Source organism: Alexandromys fortis, unplaced genomic scaffold (assembly GCF_014885135.2).
Source record: "Alexandromys fortis isolate MF-2015 unplaced genomic scaffold, M_Fortis_MF-2015_v1.1 scaffold_39, whole genome shotgun sequence".
NCBI lineage: Eukaryota > Metazoa > Chordata > Mammalia > Rodentia > Cricetidae > Alexandromys > Alexandromys fortis.
This window is the reverse complement of record NW_026067918.1, coordinates 8,706,752-8,721,773: the sequence shown is the minus strand read 5'-3', so window position 1 is coordinate 8,721,773 and position 15,022 is coordinate 8,706,752. Positions and strand designations below refer to the sequence as shown.

Below are 15,022 nucleotides of genomic sequence, written 5' to 3'. Positions count from 1 at the left end.
ACACACACGGGCTCAGAAGTGTGCACGCCCCCAGGGTACTCACCCACTAATTCCTGGGGATCCCGCTTCTCTGCTTCTGTGTTATCCTGTGAAGACAAAGAAGCACACAGCGGTAAGGCTGGGCTCCCGGGCCATAGCCACTCTCATCACCAAGACACCCGGGCTTCTCGTGGACACTGAAGGGGTAAGTGCTGCCAGCATGCCAACGGTGAGCAGTGTTTCAAGGCTCCTGGAACCCCAGGGCTCTGACCACTTCTCCACCATCACAGCAGCTGAGAGCTCCATGACCCCCAGGAGGGACCAGCACTGAGCCATGTTGCTGAGAGCCATAGCAGTGACCATGGCCCTGCCACCTGTGTGACTTGTTCCCTGCTTCTGGCTCCCCCTGGGTTGGGAGAACTTATCTGAAGACACCACTAAGGGCGGCTATAAGGGGAACCCTCTGAGTCACCTAACTCCGGAGAACGGTTGCTCCTGGGAGTTTTTTTTTTAAGTTTCACTCCAAACGAACAGGGCAGATTTTATTATGAGCACTAAAGGGCCACTCAAAGCCCCCTTTAGTGACTAAATGAGGTTCCCAAAGGCCCTGGCTTGAAGTCTCTGGCTCTCCTTGACTCACTTCTTATGTTGGTCTTATATTCTGTCCAAAGAAATACATACATACATAATTTTACACTGAAATCAAAAGTCTTGGTTCACTGCTTCGCCTAACCAAACCATGGCTGGGAGGGTGACAGCTGGCTACAGGTTTATGGCAGAGCAGGAAGGCCTAACTCTTGCCTCTATGACCCAAATGTCCTTGAACTCAGTAAGATCAGGGATCTTCAATGTAACAAGGTTAGTGATTAAAATGGCAGAGTAGAAGTTCACGGAAGGTCTCAGATCTGGTTTCCGTCCCTTCCTGCTGAGAGAGGAGATAAGACAGCAACGGTTCTGCAACAGGAGCTACACGTGTGAGCAGAGGGAGAGCTGCGCCCGGGCATCGAGGAAGGAAGGGAAGGGGTCTAAAGGGTCCAAATGCCCTCCAAGCCAGCCATGGCCCTGTGACAAAATCAGACCCTCTACCCTCTTCCCCGATTCTGAGACAGACCCCAATCCCCTTTTCTCCGAACACTGAGACTATTCATTAAAATTGCAAGGGCAGTCTCAACAACGTTGAAGTCAGGCTGCCTAACAACTTCTCTCCCTCACCATCCACCTTCTGCCAATCAGGTGGGTAAAGCAGGGCTGGGAGGCAGGCCTGGAGGGCTGCCACATCAAGTTCAGGTTGGAGTCATAAATCAACCGCTGTTCAGACAGTGCCAATGTCTCTGGGACCAACAACAGCTCCTTTGTAGCAGCAACGGAGGACTCAACATTAAGGAGCACTTCAGTGAGTGGGCGCGGGACTAAAATTCCCTGTGTTTTTCCACTAGGAGACAACGTCCTGGGTGCTGTCTGTAGGACAACACCAGCTGGAGCTCCCGCCTTCCCCTGCAGACAGGCCGACACAGGGGAATCTCCAGAGTCACTAGACTGCTAATGCGGTATCTGTCCCAGAGTGACAAGAAGTGGGTCACATCTTTTTAAAGGGTCTGGCTAGCCTAGCTGAGTTTGCTCAGTCCTGTCTCTGGGAGAAAAGACACAATGCTGTTACAAAGGAAACTCATAGGCAGGAGCAGATTTTCCCTCTCTTGGTCCTGTGATCTACAGCTTGGAGCCTCAGCCTTTCTAAATTCATCTCTCTATCCAGCGAGGAGCTCGGAGTTACTGCATCACGTGTTCTCTGATGGACATCCACGGCATGAAGGAAAGCGAAGTAGGAAAGGGGACCAGTAAAGATGGGGCTCTAAAGTTCAGTGGCAGAGCGCTTGCCTAGCATACACAAACTGGAGTTTGGTCCAGCACTGCAAAGACAAGTAAACAGTCAAATCCCCCACCCTGCACTGCTCCAAAGTCAGAACAATTTACAACAGCTCATCCTTTAGGTAAGTTTAGTACGACGACTCCTATGGCACTGTGCAATGACCCGTAAGAGCCCTGGCCACTGGGGGTGGGGTGGGCGTCACACCAAAGCAATGGTCCAGAGAGACAGCCTCCCACCAGCCTCAGCAGACGCTAAGAGCTGTGTGAATTTGAACCAGCATCCGGGAACTATGATGATGCTGGCCATAGCACTGAAGTACAAGCGAGGAAGTCGGGGAAACATCAAACTGCAAACAGGGTACACCCCGCCCCCCATAGCTACAAATCTTCCCTAGGACTTATCAACCTTCAAAAGGGCCAGGAGGGGGAGGGGGAGTTGTGAGAACACAGGACACAAGACTCCTCTTCTCCTTTCCTTCCCCTAGAGCAGTGTTTCCAAATGCCCAGGGCATCCTTGTTAGAGCTGTATAGCTCTCTCCCCCTGGCTTACAATTAGCTAAAGTTAACTTAGACTGTGAGCTAGTCACCAGACGGTTGTCTGTATCAGCTGGGGGACCTGGAACCTGGCAGAGACCAGAAGCTCCTCAGCCTCAGGGTTTTCTCAGTGGAGGGGGGGGGGGGGAGATGAGGATAGCAGCCCTTAGAAAGGGAGAGCGGCTCTGGAGTTGACTTTTTTACCCAGGCTGAATCCAGTGAAGAAACAAGGAATACACAGTAAAACCCAAGCCCACAGCTTTCCAAGCGAAGCTCAAGGAGAAAGGGAAGAGATGACCAGGGCTCACATGCTGAGCGTATGGAGGCACGGTAGCCCAGGTATGTGATCCCAGCACTCAGGAGGCTGAGGCAGGTCGACTTCAAATTGTAGGGTCAGCTTGGGCTACCTAACAACATCCTTGCCTCAAATCAAAACAAAAACAATTTTCCATGTGCTAGTACACACCCAGGAGTCTGAGGCAAGCAGGCAGGGCTAAATAATAAGATCCAGTCCAGAGTCTCAACAAAGAGTGGTGGGACATGTCTTTAATCCCAGCACCTGGGAGGCAGAGGCAGGTGGGTATCTGTGAGTTCAAGATCAGTCAGGATTACACAGAGAGATAGTGAGACCCTGTCTCAAACAGACATATAGGGAGTGGGAGGGAGAGACCGACCAGCCATTCTGAGGTGAGGACCCCTCTGTACTCTCCCTTCCTCTCTCTGCACCTTCACCTGAGGCTAATGTCTCCACAGCCACAGTGTGAGGTGGCTGCGGGGCTGGGAAACAGTGTTGTGAAGCTGCCCGTTTCATTTTTTCCCCCCAATAATTGTGATTGACACTTGCAGGTCAGTGACAGAAGCCTTGAAATTGTCACAGCAATTACAGACCCTGGAATGTGGCTCCCATGCAGAGATTACCAGTCTGGTCTCAGACAGAGCTGACAGGCAGAGGGAGGAAGAACCATGCAGCAGGAGACGCTGCCAGGTGAGTAGACAGGAGTTAGGCGGTGAGGAGCAGCAGGTTCTGGGGGATGGCCTCCATCAGCCCTTCTGGGAAGCAGTCCCATGAGGCATCACTCTGGTGACAACCCGAATCACAGCACAGTCTATGGCGCTGGACTCTACCAGCTAACATGCCATGCTTTCTTCCTGGCCTCGGGAGCACTAGGCATAGAGGAGGCACTCCAGGAAGGGCACAGTGCAGTGTGCAAGGTGCAGGGCAAGCGTACTGCACACTAGATGTTCCGGCTGGACAGTGTAACCTGGCACCCGGGGAGAAAGACCAAGGAAGTAGCATCTGCAATCTTACCCTCAGACTGTGACAGCCCTTGAAGTTACCAAGTCCTAATAGTCCATCTTATGCATTGAGCAGAGTTTACTCAAAACAACAAAAGAGGATTTAATTCTTAAAGCCAGGTGTGGTGGCGCACACCTATAATCTCAGTACTGAAGAGGCAGAGGCAGTCGAATTGCCAGTCTAGGCTGACCACACAAAACCAAAATCTCCCTCCTCCAAAGAATCTTCACCGTAGCCCCCCGCCCCCTTTTGACTTTTTTGAGACAGGGTTACTATGTGTAGCCTCAGTGTCCTGGAACTCACTCTTATAGACCAGGCTGGCCTCGAACTCACAGAGATCCGCCTGCCTCTGCCTCCCGAGTGCTGGGATTAAAGTTGTGTAGGAGCCACCACCACCTGGCCTTCCTCCTCCCCTTTCTACAGACGGCCTGCTCTTTGCCCTCTCTGACCTAGAAGATGCAGCAAAGTGGAACTGAAACCTCACTTCTTGCTCTACACCCATTCTGCCTGTCTTGAGACAGGGTCCTGCCTATGTAGCCCAGAGCCTCTGAATCTGTGGACGGTCCTGCCTCACATCTCTGGAGTGCCGAGGTGCAGGCCTGTACCTCCATACCCAGCCCTGCAGCCTCTTTCTTGCCATTCACCCGAATGCTCTTGAATCCCGAGACAAAGGGGGGAAAAGGCACAATTAAGCTGGGTGTGGCTGGTCACTTGCTCAGGAGTGAGGCCAGTCTAGGTAACTAGCAAAATCCTGCCTCAAGATAAACATACAAATAAAGACCAAATCCACAAACAAGACAATTGCTGATAGTTAGCTCACTTACGCATTCTATAAATAATTTGCGGAAGATTTATTATGTCACAAACAATGGGCTAAGCACTGAGGCTGAAATAAGAAAATTTCATCCCAGGGAACAATTTTAGGTTTTATGTTAAGTCCTTTAATGAATGATCTCATTAGCCCAGCAAAGCAGGTTCTGAAGGACAAGCTCACACCGCTCTCCAGGACGGATACACCACCTTAGGAACCCTCCCGAGGGCATCACAATGGCCACCGGCAGGACTCTCTGTCTGTGTGGGGGCACACACCTGTAATCACACTTGGGAGGCAGAGGCAAGAGAACCAGGAATTCAAGGCCAATCTGAGCTGCAAGAGGCTTTGTCTCAATCCTCTCCCTGCTCCTCCCTGAACAGCCCTCCCGCCCCCACCAAACATCTCCCAAGGGCCACGAATGGGGTATGCAAAGGACAGCCTGGTGACTTATGAATCACAACAGTCCGTGCCGCGTGAGAGCATAACCCACGTGGTGGTCCAGAGGCCGGCTCCCACACAGCATGTCTGGAGAAACGCCCAGGACAGGGGGCTCGCATGGGCACATGGCCCAGTCAGGGATAGAAACAGCGCACTTAGCAGGAAAATGAGCGGAAGTTGGTGGGGCCATTGTGGACGTACTGGAGTTGCCTTCATTCCCAGACAGCGCAGACAGGAAGGCTCAACTCACCAACCAGCGCCAGAGGAGGCTTCCACAGGAAGGGTTAAATAGAGTCTGCCAGAACAAATTAAGCCAGCCCCAGCTTGGCCTTGCAGTCTGAAGAAAAAGCAGGGAAGGGGAAGGAAATGGCTTCTTTCTCTACTGAAAAACCCAATCAAAACAAAGCTGTAATGTAAGGCTCCACATGGCAATGTATGCGCTACCACACAAAACCTGTCGGAACCAGCCTGGCTTGAATGTGAAGTCAAAGTCTGGTCAAAAGCCATTTCCAATGGGGAGAGTTTTGGTACCTGACTATTCCAAGTACCACCCAGACTTTTTTTTTTTATTTTTAAAATTTATTTATTAAAGATTTCTGTCTCTTCCCCACTGCTGCCTCCCATATCCCTCCCCCAATCAAGTCCTCCTCCCTCATCAGCCCAAAGAGCAATCAGGGTTCCCTGCCCTGTGGGAAGTCCAAGGACCACCCACCTCCATCCAGGTCTAGTAAGGTGAGCATCCAAACTGCCTAGGCTACCACCCAGACTTGACAGGGAGGCAGGGCTTTGCTGTTTCTTAGAATGTGCCAAGGGTGGCCCTCTTCCTGACCCCCAGAGCAGTACAGGTGCTACCTTAGACCAAGGACCCACACCCAGCCCTTGGGGGTGGGGCTATAGCACACTTTTCCTTCAACGCTACCGTAAGAACAGCGTCTCTGGGAGTAAGCTGGCAGCTCTGGGGCCTGGAAGAGGCTGGAGCTACAGGGTGAAGAGAGCGGGAAACTAAGTCAGCCAGCAGGCACAAAGCACTGTAGCGGAGAAGCAGAGGAACAGGAAACACACCTGAGAACTCAGAGCGGTGGGACTCGATGCTAACTGGCCATCAGGTATTGGCAGGAAGGGGATTCATTACTCTGGAGACCAGAGGAAGCCTGATACCTTATGGTGTGGGAGAAACTACCCAACTCAAAATTTAGGAATACAGATGGTCACTGTGGGCACTTCTTAAACCCCAGCACTTGAGAGGCAGAGGCAGGAGGATGTCTGTGAGTCGGAGGCCAGCCTGGTCTATAGAGCTAGCTCCAGGACCAAAAAGAAAAAAAGGAAACAAACAAACAAACAAATAAATTAGCGAAATCCTTCCAAAACTCAGAAACCACACAGGCAGTCGCATTGCAAGGGGCAAGGGTAAAACGAGAGACGGGAGGTAGGGAGTGCTGGGTTTAGGACAGGCGATTTTTTGCAGCGTGTTATTTCAAGATGAATCCCAGCTGGGAAAGGAGAGGCCAGCCACACCTCACTTAGCAATCCACGGCATCTGGCCCCGAAAGGAAGGAGGTATGTTGGGGCTTGCATGGCTGATAGGGGGGCAGACGGGCGTGCAGCGGCTTCTTCCTGGCTGCGGAACCACAGGAGAGGGGTGGGGCTCCCAGGAGTCTCTGCTTCAGTGAACCTGGAGCAAGGGCAGTCAGGAAGGGTGCTCTGGCAGTGTGGGAAAGCCAAGAGGATCAGAGGAAATCACCTGAAGTCTGCAGCACCCTCTGAGTAAGTGTGAGTAGGCCTGATGGGAAGGGCTGGTCCAGGAGACTTTACCAGCCCTGCCTTGGCTAGAGACTTCCTGAGGACAGACAGGAAAGCCCACCACATCCCAACTTCTGCTTGAACTTTCCTCAGTTTGGGGGCGAACAACTATGTGGGTTTCAACAGGTGGAGCGTTAGGGGCTTTACTTCTGATCTGTGTAAGGAACAGAGAGGCTCCGGCTCCCGAGAGCCTGCAGGGCAGCACTTTATCTACAACACGTGCAGTAATGCAGTCAGGTCTGGCTGCACAGCTGACTGGTACACACACTGAAGAACACGTGCACACGGGAGGGACAGCGTGGAAACGTGCGGTGCTCACGGGAGCTGCTGCCAAAATTTCCAGTTTTCTTTTAAAATTTATTTTTATTTGATTTGCATGAATACTTTGTCTGAATGTATGTGTACTAAGTATGTACAGAAGCCTGCAGGTGCAACAGATCTCCTGGAACTGGAGTTACAGACAGGCAATTGTGAGCTGCCACAAGGGTACTGTGGAGTAAACCTGGATCCTCTTGCAAAAGCAGCCAGTGCTCCTAACCATTGAGCCACCTCTCCAGTCCTGCCTTTCTTTTCTTGAAGGAAGAGTCTCACACGGTAGCCCAGGCTGGCCTGCCTCAGCAACTGGAATTACTACCATGTGAGACATGGCATCCAGCTTCCTTTTTAAATAATTTCTTTTTTCTATTTTTGGTTTTTCGAGACAGTGTTTCTCTGTGTAGCCCTGGCCATCCTTGAACTCACTCTGTAGGCCAGGCTGGTCTTGAAATCACAGAGATCTACCTGCCTCTGCCACCACCGCCCGGCTTTAAGTAATTTCTTATTTAGAAATGTTTTGGAATGCATACATACACAGGTTTACTGTTTTATTTAGCATACAATTTTGTTTTTTGTTTTAAAAAATTTTAAGGTTGTTTCTTTGCTTGAGATAGTGTCTCACCGTAGACCAGGCTAACCTGTAATATATCATTTGGTCCAAGTTGGCCTCTTCTTCATGGCGACCCTTCAGAGTCAGCCTCCCGAGAGCTGGGTTACAGCCTTGAGCCACCATGCTCCACTGTCCCACACATTTAAGGTCACACTTCCCTATTGTGAGTTCTTAGTTCTCAGGGCTGACCAAAACAACCCAAATAGCTTCTTTTCAATGAGCGGCAAATGGCCGTGGTGCATTTGATTACCCAGTATCCCCTTCATTTTAGACATCAGAGCCCTGGATGGTACAGTAAGCACACCCCGAGCCGAGCCGAGCCGAACCGAGCCGAGCCGAGCCGAGCCAGGAAAACCTTTAGCTCTGCAGAGAGCCTGCTGCACAAGCCAACAGACTCTGCAGTCTCTGCCGGTGTGGTGGAGAGATCACAGATTTCACCTGTGCTGCTGCCCCGTGTGATGCAGCTCCTACTCTTCCCAAGGTCAACAACACAGCCCTGAGAAACGAGCTCCGCAGGCTGCTTTCCCCTTGTAGGTCGTTCATTCAGACACAAGAGACCAACAGCGAGGGGCAGGAGAGGCCTCAGCGGTTAAGAGCACGCACTACTCTCAAAGGACCAGAGTTTGAGCTCAGCACTCAAGCCAGGCAGCTCACATCTAACTGTCTGTGATGTCACATACTCACCCCACAATTATATTTAAAATACAACTTGAAGTAACATCACTTATTAGCTAGCACTGACGTGGGAGAGGAGGAAGATGAAGAATTACCGAGGGAGGTCTGCCCAGTAAAGTCTATCTACAGGGAGTCTCAAGTACACGTAGGGACCGGGAGCCCAGATTTCAGGGCGGAGGCAGAGAACCATTCACACAGCTGAGCTGGGCCTCCTGAGGGACTCACCCTCAGCCCAGCGTGAATACTATCTCCCAGAGCAGTTTCCAGCCTGTGTATCGGAGTACAGAGTCCCACAGCACACAGAACGGCCACAGGACACCAAGAGCTCACACAGGAAGCACTTGACATCTACCAGATACCTCACACACGCGTGTGCTTTCCAAGTAGCCACTGTACTGTGAGAACAGCAGTGTTTGGTATCGCAGCTAATTCCTTCAGACAGGAACCACACGGCACTTCTTTACCCTGGGAGCTGGGCGGACAAAACCAGGCCCATGGTCAGCGAGCCGAGAACCACAACCTACAGGAAGCCTCCGTCCCACGTCACGTCGCCCAGCTGCGCTGCAAAGGCATCTTGAGACGGCCCTGACTGCTCCATTTTACTCTTAGAGAAGCGCTCATGTCCCTCCCTACCCCCCCACATCTCCTAAGACCCTGTAAAGTGGGCAGCATGGTCGTGCTGGGCTGGGTGAGGAAGCCAAGCTGGGGTGCTGCCCAGGCCACCTAGCTACAAGCTGTTACCTATTCCCATGTCAATCTTGTTATTTTTAGTTGTCTGACAATGGAGTTCCCACTGGCCTGGAATTAAAAGATTCCCCAGCCGCCGCTGGAACTGAACGTGTGTGCCATATGTCCTGCCGAATATTTTTTTTTTTTTTTGAGGCAAGGTTTCACTGTTTAGACTAATTTGGCCTTAAATTTGAGACCCTCCTGTCTTAGTCTTCAAAGTTAGCCACCACGCCCAGCTTGGCTCTCAGCGTTTTAAGAATATTTTCTTTTGGTTTATCTGGGATCATACACACCTCTTCCAAAAATGCCACAAAAATTTCTCCTACTCCATGGTAGCTCCTAGAAAGGCCAGGATTCTTTCCTTAGCACAGAGCCTAGACCAAAGACCTCAGGGAGCTAGCAAACTCAGGCCCTCCCTGACAGTTGGCAGCAGGCCGCTTCATCGTTCTCACTTCAGGTCATCTATCCCTGTTTGTTTTCGACGGAAGGGCGTGCCAGGGACAGTGGGTGGAAATACCTCTATCCACAGGAGCGGGGAGAGGAGGCAAACAGCAGCACAGGGAAGTGCTCCAGAGCACTGGGGCACAGCTGGACGGGAGAGCGGCACAGGGGGACTCACAACGGAGAGAGGACACACTGCAGCCATCAGGTGCCCCTCAAGTGCAGCGCTTTGGCCAGAGACAACAGAGCACTCTTGTCTATGAGATGACTAGTCTCGTCCACGAGGCTTTGTGCTGGCTCAGGTCCGCACCTGGCTGCCGCTGCCCTTCCCTCCCAACCTTCACACAGCAAACACGACCACCTGCTCTGCCCAAGCACAGAGGTCAGAGGTCGCAGCCTGGTGTCTTCTCCACCTTACTTTCTGAGATGAGGCCTTTCACTGAACCTGGAGCCCACCAGCTGCCTAGACTGACTGGCCAATGGGCCCTACGGCTGCTGTCTCCATCCTGCCCCAGTGCTGGGGTCACAGATGCATGAGACCACCTCAGCTGGAATTTTTTTTTCCTTTTGGTTTTTTGAGACAGGGTTACTCTGTAGCTTTGGAGCCTGTCCTGGAACTCTGTAGACCAGACTCACAAGGATCTGCCTGCCTCTGCCTCCCCAGATTTGGGGTTAAAGACCACCGGGTCTCAGTCGGAACTTCTGAGATATCAATGTAGACAAAGAGCAGAAGTTCGCTGGAGCCTGCATTTTCATTTGTTTTGAGAGCCCCAAAAGAACAAGCTAAAGGTGCAAAAAAGAGAGCGCCATCTAGTGGACAGAAACCACGACAGCAACTCATCGGCTAAACAACACAACTAAAGATCTGCCCCAGCGGCAGTCCTTCTGTTAGGATTCAAGTCAGAAGCTTAGAACAACAAACTCCCTCATATAAATTTAAATAAAACAAATCCAACAGAATGGGAGAGATGGTTCAGAGGTTAAAAGAACTTGCTGTTTTTGCAGAGGACTGGAGTTCAATTCTCAGTACCCGCACGACAGCTCACAGCCAACTATAACTCCAGCTCCAGAACTAGATACCTCTTCAGGCCCCAGAGGGCACCCACCCCTACAGACTGTGTGTATAATATAAACAAATCTAAGCACAGCACACACAACACAGCTGAGACGCATTAGAAAGGGGCTCTACTTGGAAGACAGTCTGATGTCAGCCCAAGCAGGAAGGAAGCAAGGGCAGGGATACTGTGAGGCCACACGGGAGGGACAGTGACGTTTCCATGGAACGCACTCCACAGCAAGATTTGAAATTCAAAAGGTTGAATGGGGTGCAGTATTGGCATCTGAAGGGAGAAGATCCACTTTACTTATTTACTTAAAAGATTTATTTATTTATGTATACGTATATATCCCATGGGATTAGTTAAAGATGGTTGTGAGCCACCATGTGGGTGCTGGGAATTGAACTCAGGACCTCTGGAAAAGAAGTTAGTGCTCTTAACCACTGAGCCACCTCTCTGGCCCCAGCATACAATATTGTCAAAGAATGAGTCTACACCTTTTCCTTCGTGGGTCTCACTATATAGGTCGGCCTGACCTTAAACTCAAAGAGCCCCATCTGCCTATACCTCCTGAGTGCTGGGATTAAAGGTGTGACCACTCCACCTAGCTATTTATGTGTTGTTTCTCCATTGTTGTTACTTTGTTTGAGACAGGATCTTACCCTGTAGCCCAGGCTGGCCCAGACCTCACCTGTAGCCAAGGCTGGCCTCAAACTCCCCAATCTTCTCAATTCAACCCTTCAAGTGTTAGGGTTACAAGAATGAGCCACCAGGTCCAGCTAAGAATGAAGACTATATTAGAAGTTTTTCCAACTTTGATGTGGAAATGAGAAAGGGGAAGACACACTCACAATCTTTCCAAGTTTCTCTTCCTCCATGAGTGTCTGTGTCCTGTTCTTTATGAGCTGCTCTTACACAGAGCTTCACTGGGGTCCCTCTCCCACAAATCTTTCCACAAGGGTTTCCTGGTGGGATCACAGGGTGACAGACAGGTGCATGCCAACTTCTCTAGGTGGCCTTCGGTCTTGAGCCACAGTCTGCCCCATAGCCTCCTGCCTGGGTTTTTTACTCTGCAGAGAAAGTAGTTTGCACCTAGTTTCTCGGGTCCACACTGCCTACTCTTGCATGCTGGTACCCAAACTTGCTTCCTTGGTAAAAATACGCTAAGTCCTCTGCAGCTTCTGCCAATGGCTATGCAGTCATATGCAATGGCGGAATCCATCCCACTATGGATATTATTGGCCCTTCATATATACAGGTTTCACATCTATGAATTCAAGCGACTCTTGAGTTGATTCCCTCCCCACCCAAGACAGGGTTTTTCTGTAGCTTTAGAGCCTGTCCTGGAACTAGCTCTTATAGACCAGGCTGGCCTCGAACTCACAGAGATCTGCCTGCCTCTGCCTCCTGAGTACTGGGATTAAAGGCGTGCACCACCACCGTCCAGCAAAATTGCATCTGTGTTGAACGAGAGTAGATTTTTATCATTTTCTGAACAATACAGTGTAACAATGATTTACACTGTACCAGACAGTGCAAGATGCTTAGACTAGCAGGAGGAGTTGCATAAATTATATGCAAATATACCACTTTCAATAAAGTCCGTGAGAAGCTATGGATTTGGGTTTCTACAGGGCATGAAGGTGGGGTGTCCTGGAACTCCAATCACCCACAGATGAGAGACTACTGCTTTATGTCACAACCAGGCACACTTTTCCTAAATCTCACTATGCCACGTTGAAGGTCTAGGCTGGTCTCAGGGCAGTTTGCAACTGTGAAACATGGGATTATTCTTTGGAGAAAAATGAACCATAAATTATGATTCTGCAAAAAGTACATTTCCAATGCCCAGTGCACAGCAGACAGCTGGGTCTTCTTTTTTTTTTGTTTTGTTTTGTTTTTCGAGACAGGGTTTCTCTGTGGCTTTGGAGCCTGTCCTGGAACTAGCTCTGTAGACCAGGCTGGTCTCGAACTCACAGAGATCCACCTGCCTCTGCCTCCCGAGTGCTGGGATTAAAGGCGTGCGCCACCATCTCCCGGCTTCAGCTGGGTCTTCTTTACCACAGGCTTGCTAAGGACTGTGACAAGAACCACTGTTAATTACTTTCAACCGCTAACGGACAGACCCATGAGAAGAACAGGGATGCTTCAAAAAGACCATCCTGATGCCTGTCCAAGAGTGGAGGGTACATCCCTGGAAAATGAGGGCCAGACTCAACACCTCCGGCAAGGCCTCGGGTTGATCCCACCCTCTCAGAGCCTTCTGAGAGGAACCACAAAAGACAAGGGAGCCCTGTGCCTTGACTCTAGAAACACTCCCTCACTGAGCCCAAAGCCCATGCTACTTGCAGCATGTGCATGGGTTACAGGTTCCACACAGGCCTCTTGTGTTTCTGATCTCGAGTCTCACAAAATCAGGGCAAGAAGTCCAGCTCACTTCAAGAATTCCTAGTGACCTTAAGGTTCTTCATTCAGCTGGCTTTATCCTACACAATACCCACGTTCTGTGGACTAGTGGGACAGAACCTGACCCGGCATACGAAGTGGGTCAGTACGTTAAAAGCCTTGATTGAATCCAGCCACCCCGCCACAGCCAATACCAAATACCTTTGGGTCATCAGCCTCAGGTTTTTCAGTCTCTGAATCGTCATCTTCCTACAAGACAAAGAATTTACAGGATTAAACTTAAAAGGAGTGGGCCTGGGGAGTCTTACATACATAACCAGCGGTTGGAGCAAACAGCCTGTCTACCCAGCTGGGGTCACCCCAAGAACCCTTCCCTACCACACAACCCAGTGCTAGAGAAAGAGAAGGGAAAAGGAGACAAGCTGGGGGAGGCATCAGTGGCTCAAGATCAGCATGTCACCGTCCACATAAGTGGAAATTCCTGAAGAAAATCACGTTCCAAACTGTCAGACCTCAATCACTAGAGCCAGGATTATGAACTCTTACCCCTTCTCTGACATTCATCCCACAGTTACTTGGACGCCATCACACCGCTTAACGCCTAGGTGCTGTGGCAGCAGCTCCGCGAGCCAGCGACACTGACACGAGGACGGCATGGGAAGGCGGCATCAAATCACCAGACCACGTGACCCCAGAGACCGGAGACTAAAGGGCAAGGCAGCCTTTTGGGGTACTCACATTACTCTACAGCAACATTGAGGGCTGAAAATGATCCAGTTTTCAGCCCTCTTCCTTACCCAAATGAGGTCTGAGTCAAAACCATGGGGGCACTGAATTCTCCAAAGTAAGCCTACAATTCCACCGAACACAAATGCAACTAAGGTCTAAAGCCAAGGAGGAGATGTGGAACCACCTACTACATTTTAACTTAAAGAAGACACAGCACTCAGGACGTCAATACAACAATACCCGGTGTGAACAAACTGCACTCGTGGTTTTGAGACAAGTGCCCTCGGTGCCAGTGAATCAGAGGCTCATAGCACCACCTACACAACTTCCTTAAGATTAAGTCAATCAACCAAAGAATCAAAGAGAGAATCTGGTAAAAGGCTAACTTAGCTCCCCTTGGCCCTGCTGGGGTTTGGTGAGTTTTTTTTTTTTTTAATTAAAATACCACACATAGCTTGAATATGACAAAAAGTAAATCAGGGTCAATATTTTAAAAATACACATGCAGGGGGCTGGAGAGATGGCTCAGAGGTTAAGATCACTGACTCTTCTTCTGATAGTCCTGAGCTCAATTCCCAGCAACCATATAGTGGCTCACAACCGTCTGTAATGAGATCTGATGCCCTCTTCTGGTTTGCAGGTGCAGAATACTGTATACATAATAAATAATAAAGAAAAACATTTTTTAAAAAACACATGCAAAGAAATGCATTAAAGAGAACAGTTTTGGGTGTTGAGGCAGCACGCATATATTTAAAAGCCAAAGAACGTAACAAAGCTTGCCAGCCTGCCTGTCTACCTCCTCGATAAGGACAACCACGGATTGTTCAACCTCATCCCTTACCTCCCAAGTGCTAGGATTACAGGCCATGAGCCATGGCCAGTAGATGTAGCTGATGCTGAGGAACAACCCCATGGTCCCACCCATGCACACAAACACCACCAGTCCACAAGTTTTCTAAGAAACTACTCAACTCTGAATTATCACTAATGAGTGGGGCTAACGGCTTGAAAAAGTCTCACAAAATAAAAAATACATTTTGTGAAATTTTTTTTTAATGTATATTTACTTACTGTGTACACACTATTCTGTCTACATGCCAGAAGGGGGGCGCCAGATCTCATTACAGATGGTCGTAAGCCACCATGTGGTTGCTGGGAATTTGAACTCAGGACCTCTGGAAGAACAGTCAGTGCTCTTAACCTCTGAGCCATCTCTCCAGCCCCCGTGTGAAATGTTTCATTTGATTTTATTTTTATGTGGTACCAGAGATCAATCCAGGGTCCTGGGAAGGCTAGGCGGGTGTTATAGCTGCACCAGTGAGCTACCC

The 15,022-nt window shown here is 50.0% G+C and overlaps 1 protein-coding gene across 3 annotated transcripts in view; it reads right to left on the bottom strand.

The window, feature by feature from the left end:
* The window catches only part of Sap30bp (SAP30 binding protein), a 30,726-nt gene that overhangs the window by 13,305 nt on the left and 2,399 nt on the right, over positions 1-15,022 (bottom strand). For 2 of the 3 annotated variants that reach the window (XR_007591346.1, XM_050140322.1), the window contains exons 3-4: positions 13,164-13,211; positions 44-86 (exon numbers count right to left, since the gene is read on the bottom strand). Coding sequence is in view for 2 of the 3 variants with exons in the window: in XM_050140322.1 (XP_049996279.1) it covers positions 44-86; positions 13,164-13,211 (91 nt within the window). In the remaining variant the exon portion in view is untranslated. The remainder of the gene's footprint in view (positions 1-43; positions 87-13,163; positions 13,212-15,022) is intronic. The other variant, XM_050140323.1, reaches the window with a different exon arrangement.